The sequence below is a fragment of the Bubalus kerabau genome, chromosome 2 (assembly GCF_029407905.1).
Source record: "Bubalus kerabau isolate K-KA32 ecotype Philippines breed swamp buffalo chromosome 2, PCC_UOA_SB_1v2, whole genome shotgun sequence".
Classification (NCBI taxonomy): Eukaryota; Metazoa; Chordata; class Mammalia; order Artiodactyla; family Bovidae; genus Bubalus; species Bubalus kerabau.
The window spans coordinates 39,471,074-39,492,984 of NC_073625.1; the positions used below are offsets into that span (position 1 = coordinate 39,471,074).

Genomic DNA, 21,911 nt, shown 5'->3' on the forward strand with positions numbered 1-21,911 from the left:
AGTTATACTCCAGTGTTTCCTCTACTCTTTGTTCATTTTGTCATTTTATAACATCCCATTATACATTCAGTTAAAAAAAAAAAACTGACTTCTTTCTAACTGCTAAATTGTATGCTGGGAGCAGAGGCTATTTTATCAATGGAAACATTGGTGCCTCGCATGTGGTTAGCATGGGGCGTGACTAGGGATCTCGTCAAGAAAATCAGAGATACCAAAGGAAGATTTCATGCAAAGATGGGCTCGATAAAGGACAGAAATGGTATGGACCTAAAAGAAACAGAAGAGATTAAGAAGAGATGGCAAGAATACACAGAAGAACTGTACAAAAAAGATCTTCACGACCCAGATAATCACGATGGTGTGATCACTGACCTAGAGCCAGACATCCTGGAATGTGAAGTCAAGTGGGCCTTATAAAGCATCACTATGAACAAAGCTAGTGGAGGTGGTGGAATTCCAGTCGAGCTATTCCAAATCCTGAAAGATGATGCTGTGAAAGTGCTGCACTCAATATGCCAGCACATTTGGAAAACTCAGCAGTGGCCACAGGACTGGACAAGGTCAGTTTTCATTCCAATCCCAAAGAAAGGCAATGCCAAAGAATGCTCAAACTACCACATAATTGCACTCATCTTACACGCTAGTAAAGTAATGCTCAAAATTCTCCAAGCTAGGCTTCAGCAATATGAAGCCTGAACTTCAACCATGAACTTCCTGATGTTCAAGCTGGTTTTAGAAAAGGCAGAGGAACCAGAGATCAAATTGTCAACATCCGCTGGATCATGGAAAAAGCAAGAGAGTTCCAGAAAAGCATCTATTTCTGCTTTATTGACTATGCCAAAGCCTTTGACTGTGTGGATCACAATAAACTGTGGAAAATTCTGAAAGAGATGGGAATATCAGACCACCTGACCTGCCTCTTGAGAAATCTGTATGCAGGTCAGGAAGCAACAGTTAGAACTGGACATGGAACAACAGACTGCTTCCAAATAGGAAAAGGAGTACGTCAAGGCTGTATATTGTCACCCTGCTTATTTAACTTCTATGCAGAGTACATCATGAGAAACACTGGACTGGAAGAAACACAAGCTGGAATCAAGATTGCTGGGAGAAATATCAATAACCTCAGATATGCAGATGACACCACCCTTATGGCAGAAAGTGAAGAGGAACTCAAGCCTCTTGATGAAAGTGAAAGTGGAGAGTGAAAAAGTTGGCTTAAAGCTCAACATTCAGAAAACAAAGATCATGGCATCCGGTCCCATCACTTCATGGGAAATAGATGGGGAAACAGTGGAAACAGTGTCAGACTTTACTTTTCTGGGCTCCAAAATCACTGCAGATGGTGACTGCAGCCATGAAATTAAAAGACGCTTACTCCTTGGAAGGAAGGTTATGACCAACCTAGATAGCATATTCAAAAGCAGAGACATTACTTTGCCAACAAAGGTTCGTCTAGTCAAGGCTATGGTTTTTCCTGTGGTCATGGATGGATGTGAGAGTTGGACTGTGAAGAAGGCTGAGCGCCGAAGAATTGATGCTTTTGAAGTGTGGTGTTGGAGAAGACTCTTGAGAGTCCCTTGGACTGCAGGGAGATCTAACCAGTCCATTCTGAAGGAGATGAGCCCTGGGATTTCTTTGGAAGGAATGATGCTAAAGCTGAAACTCCAGTCCTTTGGCCACCTCATGCGAAGAGTTGACTCATTGGAAAAGACTCTGATGCTGGGAGGGATTGGGGGCAGGAGGAGAAGGGGACGACAGAGGATGAGATGGCTGGATGGCATCACTGACTCGATGGACGTGAGTCTGAGTGAACTCCGGGAGTTGGTGATAGACAGGGAGGCCTGGCGTGCTGCGATTCATGGGGTCACAAAGAGTCGGACACGACTGAGCGACTGATCTGATCTGATCTGATGTGGTTAGCACTTAATATGACCCCGTTTCCCAGTATCAGCCCCATCATTTCTCTCTGCTTCTAACTATCACATATACTTACACACACATATAGCCCTCTAAATCCACAGGCAACACTTATTTATTTGGGGTTTTTATTGCTAATTCATGGAAAGAAGCAGAGTAAACAAAATAAAACTGACAGAACTGCTTATCTTTAAAAATTGCAAAAATGTGCAGGTTTTTATTGACAAGTATAGAAAAGTTTCTCTATATTGCCAGCTGTTTCAGAACTCCTTTCATAAGGTCTCTGACCTTATTCTCAGTCTTCGGTCAACTATTAGGGCCATTAAGAGCCCCCACGCGTTAGAAGTGAGATGCGCCCACATTTCCAAAGAAACACAGATCAGCGTCCCGTGCACAGTGCTCTGCCCTTTTGTTGAAAGGGAACCATCGAGTCAAGTCCCTATTGCCACCGCCAAGGAGCTACGATCATGTAAAGGGGACAATATATATATATTAAAATATGCTCCTGCTATGTTAATATCACATGTTAATGTTACACATAAATGATCCTGACATTGAGATGGGGTGAGATCGTGACAGGTGAAGAGGAAGAGCACCTGAGCTGGAAGAAAGCAACACAGAAGAGCGGTGCAAGGGCGCATCCTTGCGAATGCACCGGGAACAGGGGAGCGGGTACTGGGAAGGAAGCAGCAGTTGCGCAAAAGTGAAATCAGTGAATGGAAAAGCTGGCCAGGGCGGAACTGTGACAGCCTTGAAGGCCATGCTTGGGAGTCTTCATTTTTACTCAGTTATCACCTGAATAAAACACAGCATGTTACTCCTGTTTGAAGTATAAAAGCTCAGAGTGGTTCATAACAATTGATACAGCCTTCTTGAATAATCTAGCTGAGTCACAAAGACTCTATAAAGTCTATAAAACTAGACCCATTTAGGAAAGAGGGAAAGTAAAGTGTATATACAGAGAGCCCTCTTTTCTTCTGTTTTCTATCATAATGGCACAGAGGCGTCCCCATAGGTTAGATTACATTTAGTGCTACTATAAAACCCATAAAACCCATCCAAGAACTTAATTTAAAATGGAGAAGGAGTCTCTCCACAATTCATACATTTATTTAAAAGCTCCTGGTAGAAATCCAAAGTTACACACCAAACTGTTGCAGGCTGGGAGCGGGTGTGTAGATAAGGGAACTTTAACTGTCTCAAAATCTTTTTGCAGTGTTGAATATTTTATTGCACCTGTAACTTAGAAAAATAAGGTGATTAAAAAATTTTTATATGGATGCAACTCAAAATAACTGTGTTGTTTATAGTCCAGGATTGATATTTCTAGACAGTATAAAAACAAGGTTCTGATTACATTTCTCTAAGATTTTCTTTGAAGTCTGTTCCCTGGCCGGACTTAAACTGTGTTAGATTGCAATCATATTTGATTGAGAAATGTTTAATTTCCTCTTTCAAAGGTTGTGTCGTTCTGCTTAAGCATTTTCCGGGTTCTATGCCTCCTAGCTAAACTGAAGGTTTAGCTTTTAAAGACCTTAGTCTAAGGTCTTTAAAAGTCTTCACGAGGATGATAAATAAGTAGAAGAAGGTGAAAATAAAAGGAGACAAGGAAATATTTATATTCGACATAGGACTACTAATATTTGGGAAGAATCTGGCAACATTTCAGCAGAAATGCAGAAAGAATCCAAACGTGATAAAGGGCTTGGACTTGTGAGGTCCCTTCTCTGATTCTAAACACACATTTCATTCTAATAGCTTAGCTGCTTTTACAAGATGCATGCTCAGTCATGTCTCACTCTTTGAGACTTCATGGACTGTAGCCTGCCAGGCTCCTCTGTCCATGGGATTTTCCAGGCAAGAATACTGGAGTAGGTTGCCATCTTCCTTCTCCAGGAGATCTTCCTGAACCGGGGATGGAACCCGAGGCTCTTGCGTCTCCTGCATTGGCAGGAGGACTCGACCACTGCGCCACCTGGGAAGCCCGCTTTTTACAGGATACGGAATACAAATTTATCTCATTAAGAGTTTAGCACTACTTTTGAGGACACAGTGCTATCAAAATAAAGAACCAGTTATAAATGGCCTCCAGATATGAAGGCCTTGAGGGTTTCTCACGAACTTGAAACAATCTTTCAAGTAAATGTGTAAATTATTAGAGTATTCTAATTGAACACATTATATAAACATCAAAATCTTAGACTTAATTCTGTCTTACTTCTAGTGGTATTTAAACTATTTTATATTTAAAACAGGTCAATTGAAAAACTAAATTTATTTCATACCGAATTTCATATTTGACTATTACAATGTATCATGTTAGCATTTAGGGAGGTAGGGATTAGCAGTCATTAGTGTAAAATCTATTTTAAAGTAAACCAGTTGTTACTAACTGATTTAAGCAGGAAGAAAACGGTAACTAAAATACTTAGGTTTTAATGAGGAAGCATGTTGTGTATCACTATATATTTTGGTCTGCAAATATCAATGATCAGTTTTTGGTATATTCTAGTAGAAGGAGGAGAAACTGCAACATTTTTTTAAATACACAAGAAAAATGAATCCTGACATTTAGAAGATTATCACTAGATACTGGTTCTTCATGTATTTATAAAAGGATGTCTGATGGTCTCAAGTATAATTTAAAATTTTATTTAGCATGGGTCCTTGATGAAGTCTGTTAGTAATCCTTGAATTGAACAGAAATGATCATCAACAGACTAAACTTTTAAAAAACCACGTGCTAAGGTCTGTACTGAACAGATGTAAGGTGAGATATACAACTTCAGAAACACTGGAAAGTTCAGACCCATTTTTTAAAATAAGAAACTTATTATACAAATTATTTCAGCTGTATATGTTACAGGCTTTTAACTAAAATTAAAAGAAAAAAAAAACACTTGTAGGTAGAATTCTTTTTTGAAAAGGTAAATGACTGTGTTATATGTTCTGAGTCTGTTTCCTAGCCTGAACCAACTGACATATGATGTAAACTTAAATACATATCATGACAAAACCATACATTTAGACAACTGTGGTGAAGTAAGAACACAGTGGGGAAATGACTGTTCCGAATTAGTGAAAATTTTAAATGAAGCCCATTGTAAAAGTCAAAGATCAGGAAACCATTATCTGGAAAAGCAGTCTTTCTTTCTTTTCTAGGAAACACAAATACTGATTTAAACAGAGGCCCTGGCTTCTAGTTCCCACCCCTCAAACCTCCAACTGGGGCAGGTTCAGAGTCATCAGGCATTAACAGCAATGCAACTGCAAATTCACAATAGTAGCTGGTGGACAAGAGGGTGTAAGCAACAGAACTAGGGGGGAGAAAAGACAACAAGACAAAATAATGCCATCCCATTCACTCCAATCCACCCGCAACAAGAAAAGAAGAGGGCTAGGTATAAGGAAAACCAAGAATTAAGCTCTATTTTTCCCCCCCAAATTGGAGAACAAAAGGAAAATTCACAATTTTTTCCCATAGTTGCTATTTTTGTGTAAGGCTTTAAAAAATAAAGAGGGCCTTCTACTTTTGTTTTACAAATTTAATCTACACAAAATCCATTCTCTACAGAGAAGGAAAGGGACAGAAGGAAAAACAAAAAAGATTAGCCACACACTTCAGCCTAGTCAAAGTTGGCAAAAATGTTATCTCCGGTAAGGCTTCTACAGTAACAAATGTATTACTTTTCATGCCCAGCTTTTAATCATCCTGGGGAAGAACACGAAACACAAAGTTGCATTGCCTGTCCAAAGAGTAACACCAATCTGTCTGCAGAGGTGTCCGATTTCTAAGAGCGCACTTTAGAGTTCCAGCATGACCATCTCCTCTCAGACCAAGTGCCAGAAACTGTCAACTGCCTGCCCTACTTAAATGTCCATCTGCACCGACTTCGCCAAGCACGAGACAGACAGTTACAGAAGCCGGGAGACGGGGAGGGGGAGCGGTTGATCCCACTTGTGGCCGCAGAACAGCATTCCTGCAGCTATACCCAGAGACTCGGGGTGCCCGCACCGAAGCATCGGGCCAAATCCCGGAGCGCGACCGTGAACGTGGCCCGCAGGGCGAGGATGGGGTGGCGGCACGTGTTCGCAGGGTCGGACTTGCACCGGCTGGGGGACACGGGGCGGGTCGAAGCTGGGAGATGCGCCCGCGACCCCCAACCCCGCCGCCGGGCCCCCCGACAGCGGCAGGGGCGGCGGCCCGCGCGCAGGGGGCTCACCTGCACCCCGGTGTAGTTCTCGAAGAAGAAGAGCACCATGCTCTGATAGACGCAGTAGAGCCGGTCGTCCACCGCCTGGTAGAAGCGCGAGGGCAGTAGGGCGGAGAGCAGCCGCCAGGCGCCCCAGACCAGCACGTAGGTGGGCGCCGTGCCCAGGAGCACGGCGGCCGGCAGCACGCAGCGCACCGAGTGCATGTGGAGCACCAGGGACAGCAGCATCCTCCCGTCTCCGCGCGCCCGGCGTTCCGCCGGCCCTGAGCTGCTCCGCCGCCTCCCGCCGCCGCGAGGCCCTGGCTCGCGGGCCAATCAGCTGGCCGCGCCCGGCCCCGCCGCCGCCCCCTCACCGCGCCCGGCCGCCCGCCGCACCTGAGACGCCCGGCCCGCGCCCGCTCGGGCCTCCGCCCCCAGCCTCATGGGCCGGGCCGCCGCCGGAGGGCGGGCGCGCTGGCGAGCGAAGGGCGGGGCGCGCTAATCGCGGCCCGGGGCAAGGGACGCCGCGGCCCTCAAGGGCTGGGGAGCTCAGGATCGCTCACACCCCATGACCCTCTGCCCCGGTCGGGGGCGGGGCTCCACGCCAACAACATGCTTCCCGATAGGCCGCCCGTTGCTATAGTCCCCCGCCGGGGGCGGGGCCTCGCGGCAAGAATTCACCTCCTGATTGGTTGAACGCTGTAGACAGTTGAAACGCAACCGCTACCCAGCCGCGTGGACTGACCCGTTCAGGCTACTGCGCATGCTCCAAAGGTCTCTCAGCCCCGCCCCTCTCTGGGCGCGCGCGCATGGGAGCGACGCAGTGACTGGCTGTAGGCGTGCGGTGCTGTGGGTGCGGGTCGCTGAGGGGATCCGGGTGGCAGTGTACCCTGTGGTCGGGCTCTGAGCACAGGTGGGCTTGAGGGGACGCCCCACCACCTGCTCGTACGACCGAGGGCCTCTGGACGCCGGGATGCGCCCTCGAGCCGAGACGTCCCCTTCCCGTGGGGCGCACAGGTGAAGCTCGGCACTTAGAAGGTGCTGCAGACCCTGGCTGTCCAGCTGACAGATTCGTCAGGCCGGCTGGGTCAAGGCCAGCAGAAGACAATCGGGGCAGTTACAGAAGAACCACAGGGGCTCTCGGGGCTCTCGCCCAGGGTTCTACAGTCAGGCTGCCCTTCCTATTCACGGCGGCGCCCACCCGCTCGCCTCGGCTCCTGCCTCTGCTCCCAGCCGGGTGCCCAGGACCCCGCTTCCTGCCCTTCACTCGCCCTCTAGCGTGTGTCCGAATCAGGTCCCTTCTTTCTCATCACTGTACGTTCACGCGTAGCTGGACAGCCTTTTTACAAGGTTCTTTAATTTATCAGAGTCACTCTTTATTTTTTTTTTAATTGTTGGATTCCAAATTTATTTTTTTAAACTTTTTATTTTATATTGCGGTATAGCAGATAAACTGGCTTCCCTGGTGGCTCAGATAGTAAAGAATCCGCCTGCAATGCAGGGAGACCTGGGCTCTGATCCCTGGGTTAGGAAGATCCGCTGGAGGAGGGCATGGCAACCCACTCCAGTATTCCTGCCTGGAGAATCCCCATGGAGCCTGGAGGATTATAGTCCATGGGTCCAAAGACTCAGACAGGACTGATAAGCACAGCACAGCGCGTAGCAGATTAACAGTGTTGTGATAGTTTCAGATGGACAGCAGAGGGACTCAGACATGCATATACATGGATCCATTCTCACCCAAACTCTCTTCCCTTCCAGGCTTATCAGATTCACTCTTGCTTCACTTCCCTAGGCCTGGCTGTTTAATGTCTTCCTGATAGCTTATGCTTAGCCTCATTTTTTGTGTAGTTCTTGAAGGTACTTGCATGGTAGTTCAGTCGCTTCAGTCGTGTCTGACTCTTGGCGACCCCAAGGACTGTAGCCCACCAGGCTGCTCTGTACACAGGATTCTCCAGACAAGAGTACTGGAGTGGGTTGCCATGTCCACATGGACATGTGAAATAAAGTACTGACACATCAGGGCAGCTGTGTTATTGTTAGGAAAACAGATTCTGAGGCCTTCTGAATTCTTCTACCATCCTTTGACTACAGTGAGTGTGGTTTACTGTGTAATCCTTTAAGTGAAAAAAGAAAAAGCTTTTTTTTCTGAATGCAAGCCTGAGAAAGTGTCTGTCTGACTCTTTGCAACCCAAAAGACTAGCCCACCAGGCTCCTCTGTCCATGGAATTCTCTAGGCAAGAATACTGGAGTGGGTTGCCATTTCCTTCTCCAGGGGATCTTCCTGACCTAGTGATCGAACCCAAGGAAGCCCAGCCAAATGCATGTAGTGGCATTTTAGTGGAAAATTGTAATCAGGTCCAGAACAGTGGCTACCTGATTTGACTGTCTGTACACAGTTGACATGTGACATGACTGGTAAATGATCACCCTGAGGGACAAAGCCAGATGAATGGAAATTGCTCAAGGAACAAGTGTTTGCACAGGTATATTGCCAGCAGGTAAGCATTCACAGTAGAGAAATTTTCAACAGGATTTTTGGTCTTTTTTTTTTTTTTAATATGGAACACTTCATGAATTTGCATGTCATCCTTGCACAGGGACATGCTAATCTTTTCTGTATCATTCCAATTTTAGTATATGTGCTGCCAAAGCGAGCACGCCCCTCTTTCTGTGGAAAGCAATGCCCAGTGAGAACTAGATTCATACTGGAGGGAAAAAGTCATGGATATGGATAATGTGCACAATCAGTGTCCCCATGCTTCCTTGAATTAAATGAGACCAGACATCTGTACAATTAGGGAAATGTATGAAGGGATAAGATTCTCTGGTGATTCAGAAGGCAAAGAACCCACCTGCAATAGAGGAAAGGAACAGAAAGAAATCTTCCCAATCCCTGGGTTGGGAAGATCGCCTGGAGAAAGAAATGGCAATGCACTCCAGTGTTCTTGCCTGGAGAATCCCATGAACAGAGGAGCCTGGCGGGCTACAGTCCATGGGGTCACAAAGAGTCCGACAGGACTGAGTGACTAAGCACGCAGATATGAAGGGATAAAATTGGTTCAGTGTTAACATTATTATCTGTACACATGAAGTCAGTAAATGTGTGTGATATGTGTAAATATGTTACTTCTTGTGGATTATCCCTCTATTGGAGAAGGAAATGGCAACCCAACTCCAGTATTCTTGCCTAGAGGATCCTATGGACAGAGGAGCCTGGTGGGCTGTCCCTAGGGTCACGCAGAGTCGGACAGGACTGAAGTGACTTAGCAGCAGCAGCAGCATCCCTGTATTACTGTTGGTCAGCAGGTTGTAAAGTTTTGTGCCAGGTTCTGACGTGGAGACACTGAGAACTTGAGCTGCCCTTGTCCTCTGTTTATATCCAAACTCGGCCCCTTCCCACTCGATTATCCCCTGTGCCCTGCAGCCTCCTTATCTGCAGACTCCCAGTCACAAATCTACTCTCCTGCCCACCTCTTAGGCTGTACTCAGGCCACACCTTCTGCCTCTACTTCCTTACCTTGTACATATTTTAACCCCTTGCAGTGGGGTGAGTTTTATGTAAAGGGGGAATTCATGGTACCATACGGACATATAATGAGATCTCATTTAGGCTGGGCACATAGAAGGCTTCTCAGGTAGAGAGTGTGAGCTTGCTAGGGTAAAACTAGGGATGAGAAGGAAGAGGAAGCACCTTCCAAGTGAGAACAGCATGTCTGAAGGACTGAAGTTAAGGGCTCACAGGTTCTCAAGGTGGAGGAAACCTGTGTTCAGCAAGTAATGTGTCCTACATTTTTTTTTAATTCAGATGCCCCCTAGAAGTATGTTGTGTATTTCCCTCACTTGTTTTTAAGCTAATATCTACAATTATTTTTATCATAAGTTTAATCAGTTAAAAAAAGAAGTAAGTTCACATGAGTTGTGAATAAAATTTTTAAATTAAGTGATTATAGAAATCTTTTAAGTGGACCCCATGGGTTGGCTCAGTGGGTAAAGAATCTGCTTGCAATGCGGGAGACACAGGACACTCAGTTTTGGTCCCAGGGTCAAGAAGACCCCCTGGAGAAGGAAATGGCAATCCACTTCAGTATTCTTGTCTGAAAAATCTCACGGACATGGAAGCCTAGAGTGCTGCTGTCTGTGGGGTTGCAAAGAGTCGGACAAGACTTAGTGACTGAACATCAACAAGATTTTTCCCAATTAGAATTTTACATTGATCCTTTATCTCCTTGAAAACATTTTCATTCCACTTCTGCCACATCATTTTATCTTTACGGAATAAATTTTATGCTTCCAAGTCTTTTTTATTGATCAGACTGTGTTATCAGGGTCCTAAGAGCTAAAATTTCTTCTGGATTGAGCTATGGCTGTTGTTAGCAATGCACAATTTAATCATTATATATCACAAAATCTGATAATTACTGTAAATAAAGTTTGTGTTAATGATACCTCAGTTACCAACTCAATGGACATGAGTTTGAGCAAACTCCAGGAGATAGTGAAGGACAGGGAAACCTGGCGTGCCACAGTCCATTGGGTTGCAAAGAACTGGACATTACTGAGCAACTGAACAACAACAGTTCAAGGAACCTGTGTGTAAGGCAATTATCCTTCAGTAAAAAAGAAATTAAGTTATTCTTTGTGTGCTAAAGTTATTACACCTTTCCCATCTGAGTGCAGAATCGTATGGAAGATGGAGAAGGGGCAAGTGAATGGGACATTGTGAAATGCAAGGTGTTCTGGACTCCTGGAATCTTCTGAGGCAGATCAAATGGACAGATACCATTGACTCAATAAATCTAGTTAAATGAACAGTCAGTAGCAGAGTGGTTGCATGAATACACCAAGATGACACAAGAAATGAAATGGTACACAGCAGTTAAAAAAAAAAGTAGACCCAAATATATCATCATAGATCTGCAGGTTAGGTGAAAAAAGCAAGTTGCTGGATAATGCATGCTCAGTAGAGTCTGACTCTTTGCAACGCTATGGACTGTAGCCTGCCAGGCTCCTCTGTCCATGGGGTTTTTCAGACAAGAATACTGGAATGAGTTGCCATTTCCTCCTCCAGGGGATCTTCTGGACCCAGGGATCGAATCCGAGTCTCCTGTGTCTCCTGCTTGTCAAGCAGATTATCACTGAGCCATCTGGGAAGCCTGCTAGATAATATATGCACTATTATCCCATTTCTGTTAAAAAAAAATCTCTATTTCTAGATATAAAAGTCTAAAAACTACTGATGACAGTGGTTTTCTCAGGGGAAAGGAAGTAAGATTAAATGAAGGCCAGTTGGACTTCCTGTATCATTTCAAGTTTTAACAAAAAAATATTGATTTAGCAAATAAGTATCCAGCATTCCACATCCCACTTCTTGCTGGGTGTCAGAGATAAAAGAGAGAACAGATAAAGACCCTGAGGCCATGACCTTTGCTGGCCTGGGGTGGGACAATGGGATTAATTTGTTACAGAGGCAAATAAAAATAATGCAGAAAAACAAGCCAAGAGGTGACTTTGGCAAGAGATAGCCAGAAGGTGTGATCCGAGGGAGTTACTTGACCTTAGTGATGAGGGGGAGGGAAGAGTGAAGGATGCCTCTCCAGTTTCAGGCTTGAGTAAACCAGATGGAGTTTGGTTTCATCCTTGAAGGGTGAAAATAGGTTCTGTGGGGGCATGGAACTTCCTCAGTTGGGACAATGGAGAGCACTTTAAGAACATAAGTTTCGGGAGGGGAAAAAAATAAAAGAATATAGCTTTACAAATACAAAATTGGATTTTAATATGGATATTTATTTAGAATGACAAAAATGTTTACAGGCTGACGTACCACAAAAATAGAATACTCAGAAAAATGTTTTATTATATAACTGTGTCATGTGTATGCCTGCGTGCTAAGTTGTTTTAGCTGTGTCCAGCTCTTTGTGACCCTGTAGCCCACCAGGCTCCTCTGTCCATGGGCTTCTCCAGGCAAGAATACTGGAATGGGTTGCCATGCCCTCCTCCAGGGGATCAAACCTATGTATTTACATCTCCTGCATTGGGAGTGCCATCTGGGAAGACCAGCTGTATTACAGATTGGTGATAAAGTGTAACTTTCTTTTGATTATGAAAAACATTTTATATTTTATGTACAGGAAAGTACTCACCTTTCCAGCATGGTAAATGTAAACTTGTTTTTTATCCTTGATTATTAGGATTCATGATATTCAGCCTCACAGTTCAGTTCAGTCGCTCAGTCATGTCCACGCATCTTTGTGACCCCATGGACTGCAGCACGCCAGGCCTCCCTGTCCATCACCAACTCCCAGAGCTTGCTCAAACTCCTGTCCATTGAGTCGGTGATGCCATCCAACCATTTCATCCTCTGTCACCCCCTTCTTTTGCTGCCCTCAATCTTTCCCAGCATCAGGGTCTTTTCCAATGAGTCGGATCTTCACATCAGGTGGCCAAAATAATGGAGGTTCAGCCTCAGCATCAGTCCTTCCAATGAATATTCAGGACCAATTTCCTTTAGGATTGACTGGTTTGATCTTGCTGACCACCAAACTGGTTTCATTTTGTGGGGGCAAGAGATGCAAAGGAAAAGAACATAGTGGGACTTAGAACAATAGAATGGGAAAGACTAGAGATACCAAGGGAACAAATGTCCTTTATTGTGCCCATATAACAATGGGCACAATAAAGGACAGAAATGGTATGGAGCTAACAGAAGCAAAATACATTAAGAAGAGGAGGCAAGAACACACAGAAGAACTATACAAAAAAGATCTCAGTGACCCAGATAACCACAATGGTGTGATCACTCACCTAGAACCAGACATCTTGGAGTGTGAAGTCAAGTGGGCCTTAGGAAACATCACTAGGAACAAAAAGCTAGTGGAGGTGACGGAATTCCAGCTGCATTAATTCAAATCCTTAAAATGATGCTGTTAAAGTGCTGCACTCAATATGCCAGTAAATTTGGAAAACTCAGCAGTGGCCACAGGACTGCAAAAGATCAGTTTTCATTCCAATCCCAAAGAAGGGCAGTGCCAAAGAAAGTTCAAACTACTGCTCAATTTCACATGCTAGCAAAGTAAGGCTCAACATTCTCCAAGCTAGGCTTCAACAGTACATGAACCGAGAAATCCCAGATGTTCAAGCTGGATTTAGAAAAGGCAGAGGAACCAGAGATCAAATAGCCAACATTCATTGGATCATAGTAATTTGATCTCTGGTTCCTCTGCCTTTGGGCTTCCCAGGTAGCACTAGTGGTAAAGAACCTGCCTGCCAATGCAGAAGATATAAGAGATGTGGATTTGAACCTTGGGTCAGGAAGATCCCCTGGAGGAGGGCATGGCAACCCATTCCAGTATTCTTGCCTGGAGAATCCCTTGGACAGAGGAGCCTGGTGGGCTACAGTACATAAGGTCACAAAGAGTCGGACATTACTGAAGCAACTTATCATGCATGCATTCGTTGGATCATAGAAAAAGCAAGAGAATTTCAGAAAAACATGTTTCATAGACTACACTAAAGCCTTTGACTGTATGGATCACAGCAAACTGTGAAAAAGAGTTGGGAATACCAGATCACCTTACCTGCCTCCTGAGAAACCTATATGCAGGTCAAGAAGCAACAGTTAGAACCAGACATGGAACAACAGATTGGTTCTAAACTGGGAAAGGAGTATGCCAAAGCTGTATATTGTTACCCTGCTTATTTAACTTATACGCAGAGTACAGCTGGAGAAGGCGATGGCACCCCACTCCAGTACTCTTGCCTGGAAAATCCCATGGACGGAGGAGTCTGGTAGGCTGCAGTCCATGGGGTCGCTAAGAGTCGGACACGACTGAAGTGACTTAGCAGCAGCAGCAGCAGCAGCAGAGTACAGCGTTCAAAATGCCAGGCTAGATGAAGCACAAGCTGGAATGGAGATTGCCAGGAGACATATCAATAACCTCGGATATGCAGTTGCACCAACCTTATGGCTGAAAGTGAAGAGGAACTAAATAGCTGCTTGATAAAGGTGAAAGACAAGAGTAAAAAAAACTGGTTTAAAACTCAACATTTGAAAAACTAAGACCATGGCATCTGGCTCCTTCACTTCATGGCCAATAGATGGGAAAACAATGGAAACAGTGACAGATTTTATTTTTGGCAGGGCTCCAAAATCACTGCAGATGGTGACTGCAGCCATGAAATTAAAAGACGCTTGCTCTTTGGAAGGAAGTTATGACAAACCTAGACAGCATATTAAAAAGCAGAGACATTACTTTGCCAACAAAGCTCTGTCTAGTCAAGGCTGTGGTTTTTCCAGTGGTCATGTATGGATGTGAGAGTTGGACGATAATGAAGGCTGAGCACCAAAGAATTGATGCTTTTGAACTGTGGTGTTGGAGAAGACTCTTGGAAGTCTTTTGGACTGCTAGGAGATCAAACCAGTCCATCCTAAAGGAAATCAACCCTGAATATTCATTGGAAGGACTGAAGCTCCAATACTTTGGCCACCTGATGGGAAGATCTGACTCATTGGAAAAGACCCTGATGCTGGGAAAGATTGAAGGCAGGAGGAGAAGGGGACAACAGAGGATGATATGGTTGGATGGCATCATTGACTGGATATGAGTTTGAGCAAACTTGGGGAGATAGTGAAGGACAGGGAAGCCTGGCGTGCTGCAGTCCATGGGGTCTCAAAGAATTGGACATGTCTAAGCGACTGAACAAAAACAAGAAAAATGCGCTGTAGGGACTTCCCTGGGAGTCCAGCAGTTAGGACTCCACAATTCCACTGCAGGTGGTGTGGGTTCCACCCCTGTCTGGGGTCTTTGCCAGTCCCCACATTTCACCCTGTGCCTCCAAAAAAAAAAAAAAAAAAGAGAGAGAAAAAAGCATTGTAATCTTCTTGTTGGGAAAAAACCAAACATTTTTTTAAAGGGATAATGAGCTTTGCAGGCGCAGTGATGGCCATCCGAAGACATCCATGTAGTTTCTGGAGCTGGTGAATAATTTAGAGCACAGACAGAATCAGGTTTGCCAGTCCCAAGACCTGAAGGAGGCAGTCCTTTGGTTAGAGAGGTGTTCCCCATAGAATCACGAGGCATCTTAATGTGTAAGGAGGGGCCAGGAAAGGAGCTTGAAGAGAAGCGGGGGGTGGGGGGTAGGGCTCCCCTCGGCCCCTCGGCCCCTCGATCGGCTTGCAGGATGGAGGAAGGGCTGAGCCAGGGAGAAGGCAAGTCAAGGGCGCGGACCGTGCCCTGGAGCCCCGGAAGGACACAGCCCTGCTCGGGACCTTCACGACCCCAGTGGGGCCCGTTCCAAACTTCTGACCTCAGAATTGTAAGATAAGCTAGTTTTATTTAACTTTCTAACTATGTGGTGATTTTTGTAGCAACAGTTTGTAGCCTGAGGAATTTTCCCAGTAGGCAGTACAAGTATTGTGATGTGACCGTGATATTATGTTGCGAGTGAGGAGACAGATGGCTCAGGAGGGCAAAAGCAAATCCTTCTCCAGTACTACTGTGTCTGTGTCTTTTGTGCCGGGTCTCACGAAAGTGACATTTAAAATTAGAGGGGAACAAATGGGTTAGTAAAAAAATGTCACTACCTCTGTGTATTTGGGGAAAATGTTATAAACATGACAACCTACATGAAAATAAAAGCCAGAGAGTGGGGGAACTTATAACAGTTGAACTAAAAAGTAAAAAAGCATACTAGAAAAAATACAGGGTAATCATTCTGCAATCTTCACACGGAGGAGACTTTACTTGGCATGATACTAAGACAAAGTATTAATTCTCCAAAGGTCTTGGCATCTCCATGGAGCAATCAGAGAGCAGAGTTGAATAAACTTGGTTGTGTCTGTGTGACAAGCCACAGAACGGACACGCTGAATGCTGTGAGGTCTGTGTGTCTGAGGGCCCTGGGCCACCCTGGCTGATGCCACCTGAACTCAGGTGTGGAATGTAATTAAAGAAAGCTGTAAGCTGATCAGTTGTTCTGTAAATTGACTACAGCTTAGTGGTGACAGAAGGGTGTGATCTGAACAGTAGCACCCATAGAAGCAAAGGGAAGCTTGTCTTCACTTCCCTTAAGGTGTGGAGAAAGACTGACATCTCCTCACTAGCAACTTAGAACGGGGTCCAGGACTCCGCCTCCACTCGAGTTTTCATTTATTTTTACCTGTAAAACTGAAACGAGAGGGCACTGTGGTTCTAAAAGGCTTAAACACTCTTTGGAGTTTTGAATGAAATGTTGTCTTCACAGCTGTCTCGATTCCGACCTGCTCACGGTTGTAATAAACAACTCCAGTTATTGTCTCCTGCTTCTGTTAGTGGAGGAGCGTGAGCCGCCTGTCCTGTTTCCTCTTGAGAGCCCTCAGATTCCCATTTAGATTGGATGTCTGCTGCTCCCCGATACAGCTCACGTGCTTTGGGGGAAGTCGACTCCATCCCCTCTCCCAGGACAGGCAGTGATTTCTCGTGGGTTTCCTTGCTTTTGTTTCTTTGGACGTTGAACCCTTGAAGCTCCTCAAGACCTTTACAGATGGTCCAAAGTCAAAAATATATTCCTAATGACACTGAAACATTATTTGTGTTGAACTTGGAGTAATGTTGGTGGATAAACCCACTAGCACCTTGCCATCAAGGCCAAGTTGGCATCAATAGCAGAGTGCATAGTGGCCATGTGTCCATCACCATGGACTCTCAGTGAAAAACCATTCATTTCACCTAAGAATACCCTTGATGAAACAACAAACATTAATTGTATTAAATTATGACCTTGTACATCATGAGAAACGCTGGGCTGGAAGAAACACAAGCTGGAATCAAGATTGCTGGGAGAAATATCAATAACCTCAGATATGCAGATGACACCACCCTTATGGCAGAAAGTGAAGAGGAACTCAAAAGCCTCTTGATGAAAATGAAAGTGGAGAGTGAAAAAGTTAGCTTAAAGCTCAACGTTCAGAAAACGAAGATCATGGCATCCGGTCCCATCACTTCATGGGAAATAGATGGGGAAACAGTGGAAACAGTGTCAGACTTTATTTTTCTGGGCTCCAAAATCACTGCAGATGGTGACTGCAGCCATGAAATTAAAAGACGCTTACTCCTTGGAAGGAAAGTTATGACCAACCTAGATAGCATATTCAAAAGCAGAGACATTACTTTGCCAACAAAGGTTCATCTAGTCAAGGCTATGGTTTTTCCTGTGGTCATGTATGGATGTGAGAGTTGGACTGTGAACAAGGCTGAGCGCTGAAGAATTGATGCTTTTGAAGTGTGGTGTTAGAGAAGACTCTTGAGAGTCCCTTGGACTGCAAGAAAATCCAACCAGTCCATTCTGAAGGAGATCAGCCCTGGGATTTCTTTGGAGGGAATAATGCTAAAGCTGAAACTCCAGTACTTTGGCCACCTCATGCGAAGAGTTGACTCATTGGAAAAGACTCTGATGCTGGGAGGGATTGGGGGCAGGAGGAGAAGGGGACGACAGAGGATGAGACGGCTGGATGGCATCACCGACTCGATGGACGTGAGTCTGGGTGAACTCCAGGAGTTGGTGATGGACAGGGAGGCCTGGCGTGCTGCAATTCATGGGGTTGCAAAGAGTCAGACACAACTGAGTGACTGATCTGATCTAATCTGATGACCTTGAGTACACTTCCTTTTATTAATAACATTGTGTGAGTAAATGATGCATTTTCGTGAAGCCCGTTTGATGCACCCCATCTGATGTACCATAGTTCTTCAGAGAAAAAAGTTTGATTTGTGAGCTCAACTAGCTAGTATTTTCATAGAACAGAATTTTTACTCGAGTAACAGGTACACCTGACAGAATAACCATAGGTGGTGGTGGTTGTTTTTTTTTTATCAAAAGTGAACAAAAAGGTGCTGTCACTTCAAGGAAGAACTGACTATATTGCTGATAATAAAATTTGAGCTTTTAAATGAAAATTAGAATCTAGAAAAACCTACTTTTGCTCTCATGAACTTGACATGTTCCCAATAATTGGACTGATTTTTACTTCTGTGGCGATAATTCTTGTGTTTTCAGTATCACATCAACATTTAGAAGGCCAGCATAACTCAGTGAAGCATTTTTTTTTATAAATCAGTGCTTGGAGTCTAAAAATCTTGCATGGGTAAATTTCAAAGTGCAAGGCAGACCAGTGGATTTCAATGCAACAGCGTTCAAAAATTTGACATGTCAAACTCTACATTGCTAACAACATTTAAGAAATGACCAGTTCCTGTGTTTTAGTATAATATGAAATAATATTCATATTATCTGAAGGCTATTAAACTCCTTCCCTTTTCCAATCACATCTAACTAAGCCTGGATTTTCTTCAGATGCCTCAACCGAAAAAAAAAAAAAAAACTAACTACGGCAACAGATTGAATGTAGAGAATCCAGCTGTATTCAATCAAGCCAGACATGAAAGAAACTTAAAAATGTAAATGTGCCACTCTAAATTCGTTTTTTAAAATTTTCCCTATGAAATATATTAACATATAATGGATGTATTACTGTTTCCTGAAAAGTGTTACTAAATATTTTAAACTCCTCACTTTAATTTACAATATAGTAAATAGCAATTGGTATAACTTGGGTTTTAAAAAAAAACTCCTTGTGTAAAGGGCTCCTGAACCACCACTCGTCTAGGATAGCGGTCCCCAACTTTTGGCAGCAGGGACTGGTTTCATGGAAGAAATTTTTCCACAGACCGGGGGGATGGAGTGAGGGGTGGTTTGGGGATGATTCAAGTGCATTACATTTATCGTGGACTTTATTTCTTATTATTACATCAGGCATAGATCCCGGAGGCTGGGGATACCTGCTCTAGGACAAAGAGGCTGTAGGACAAACTGAACCATAATTTGGTTTAGGGATGCACTAGCCACCTTGGGGCTCCCAAGACTCAAGTGGAGGTTATTATGGGTTCTGGAAATGAAACTTGTTGACTCTGCCAACGATGCTACCAGAAATGCTCCTTCCTGTCTTTGGGCTGATGAATTAATATTGGGGTGAAACTTGGAACTCTGTACAAAGTCTGCTTCAACCTGAAGGCAGAGTCAAAATAGGACAAGAAGCCTTTGATGTAATCCTCAGGGTGTATTTCACAGCTGGTTTGATTCAGCAGATCATTTCTCAACCTTCTTGTTAATGAGCAACGAGCTTCTATTAAAGCTACGTTGAGTTGGGTTTCTCTCATCTCCCCAGTCCTCCATGCTGGAAACCTCTTCTGTATCCTGCTCCTCACCCGCTACGTCCACTGGCACTAGGGCATTCATTCACTTGCTCACTCACTCATTCAGTCACATTTTTGAGTGCCCTGATCTAGGATCTACTAATACAGGCAGGCCCCTGTGCTGCGTCTCTGACATGTCAGTAGTGAGAGACAGATCGAGTTACCAGGACATGCAGTGACTTCAGACAGGGTGACGGGATAGAAGGTTGGGCAGCCGCTCCTTTAAATCACAAGGTCAGGAACTGCCTCTCTCGTGCGGGGACACTGATGTTAAAAATGGAACGAGGAGCAAAAGGGAAAGGAAAGCATTTCAAGCTGAGAAAACAAGTACCAAGGTCCTGAGGTTGGATGGAAGGAAGGAGGTCAGTGAGCAGCATCTCTAATTGGCCAGTGGCTAAAACCCTCATAGTCATTCTTCTTTTTTTACACTTTGTTGTTTTTTTCAAATTTATTTATTTTAGTTGGAGGGTAATTCGTTTACTGACAGACGGCAAATCTGTCAACATGAATCAGCCATAGGCTACATGTGTCTCCTCCCTCCCAAGCTGCCCTCCCACCTCCCAACACCTCAGCCCTCCAGGTCGTCACGGAGCAGCAACTTTGGGTGCCCTCGTCATATAGTAAACCCCACTGGTTGTCTATTTTATCCATGGTAATTCAATGCTATTCTCTCAAATCATCCCACCCTCTTCTTCTCCCACTGTGTCCAAAAGTCTGTTCTTTATGTCTGTATTTCCTTTGCTGCCCTGCACATAAAATCATCAATTCTATCTTTCTAGATTCTATTTATATGCATTCAGATCAGATCAGTCGCTCAGTCGTGTCCGACTCTTTGCAACCCCATGAATCGCAGCACGCCAGGCCTCCCTGTCCATCACCAATTCCCGGAGTTCACTCAGACTCACGTCCATCGAGTCAGTGATTCCATCCAGCCATCTCATCCTCTGTCATCCCCTTCTCCTCCTGCCCCCAATCCCTCCCAGCATCAGAGTCTTTTCCAATGAGTCAACTCTTCGCATGAGGTGGCCAAAGTACTGGAGTTTCAGCTTTAGCATCATTCCTTCCAAAGAAATCCCAGGGCTGATCTCCTTCAGAATGGACTGGTTGGATCTCCTTGCAGTCCAAGGGACTCTCAAGAGTCTTCTCCAACACCACACTTCAAAAGCATCAATTCTTCGGTGCTCAGCCTTCTTCACAGTCCAACTCTCACATCCATACATGACCACAGGAAAAACCATAGCCTTGACTAGACGAACCTTTGTTGGCACAGTAATGTCTCTGCTTTTGAATATGCTATCCAGGTTGGTCATAACTTTCCTTCCAAGGAGTAAGCGTCTTTTAATTTCATATGCATTAGTAAATGATATATGTCTTTCAGACTTACTTCACTGTATAGTAGGCTCTAGGTTCATCCACCTCATTAGAACTGACTCAAATGCATTCCTTTATATAGCTGAGTAAAATTCCATCATGTATATGTATGACAACTTCCTTGTCTATTCGTCTGATGATGGACATCTATGTTGCTTCCATGTCCTCAGTTCAGTCGCTTAGTCGTGTCCGACTCTTTGTGACCCCATGGACCGCAGCACGCCAGGCCTCCCTGTCCATCACCAACTCCCAGAGCTTGCTCAAACTCATGTCCATTGAGTCGGTGATGCCATCCAACCATCTCATCCTCTGTCGTCCTAGTTATTGTAAATAGCTCTACAATGAACATTGGGGTACCTGTGTCTTTTTCAGTTATGGTTTCCTCAGGATATATGCCCAGTAGTGGGATTTCTGGGTTGTATGGTAGTTTTATTCCTAGTTTTTCAAAGAATCTCTGTACTGTTCTCTGCAGTGGTTGTATCAGTTTGCATTCCTACCAACAGTGTGAGAGTCATTCTTGACTCTGCTCCAGCCCGCCCCACATCCAACCCCTCAATAAACTATCATTTCACCATCTCGGTGCCCCCAGAACCCAGCCTCCTCTCCCCAGCTCATCCACGTGTGGTCCTGGCTCACCCGGGTTAGGGTCGCAGCCCCCATATTTCCACCCACCAGCCCCTCCCTCTCCCTAGTCACTGCATCTCCTGCACGGCAGCCGCCACAGGTCAGCTCCATCTCCTTCAAAATCCACATGGTGGAGTCCTACCCCCAGCATCTCAGGATGTGACTGTATTTGCAAACAGGTGTTAGAAGTGGTGGGTGGGGTAAAATGAGGTCCTGAGGGTGGGCTTAAATGCAAAAGGACTAGCGTCCTTATAAGAAGGAAATTGCAACACAGACACACCAGAAAGAGGTGATGATGGAAAGAAACACAGGGAGGCGACGGCCATCTCCAAGCCAAGGAGAGAGGGCTGGGACAGGGCCTTCCTCATGGCCCTTGGGAGGAACCATCTCCACCAGCACCTTGGCTTTGATTTTCTAGCACTCAGAACTGTGGCAAATTGTCTGTTCTTTAAGCCCTTGGTCTGTGGAGCTTTGTTACAATGATGCAAAGAGCCAACTCATTGGAAAAGACCCTGACACTGGGAGAGATCGAGGGCAGGAGGAGAGGACGACAGAGGATGAGATGGTTGGATGG

At 44.8% G+C, this 21,911-nt stretch overlaps 1 protein-coding gene and 1 non-coding gene across 2 annotated transcripts in view; both read right to left on the minus strand.

Moving 5' to 3' along the window:
* The window catches only part of AGPAT5 (1-acylglycerol-3-phosphate O-acyltransferase 5), a 48,779-nt gene extending 42,080 nt beyond the window's left edge, over positions 1 to 6,699 (minus strand). The window contains exon 1 of the mRNA XM_055567570.1: positions 6,144 to 6,699. Coding sequence (XP_055423545.1) covers positions 6,144 to 6,362 — 219 coding nt within the window. The 5' untranslated portion in view covers positions 6,363 to 6,699. The remainder of the gene's footprint in view (positions 1 to 6,143) is intronic.
* Positions 6,700 to 8,668: 1,969 nt separating this feature from the next.
* On the minus strand, positions 8,669 to 8,774 carry LOC129645100 (U6 spliceosomal RNA). The gene has a single exon (XR_008711191.1). It is a non-coding gene; the product is annotated as a U6 spliceosomal RNA (small nuclear RNA).
* Between the last annotated feature and the right edge of the window lie 13,137 nt (positions 8,775 to 21,911).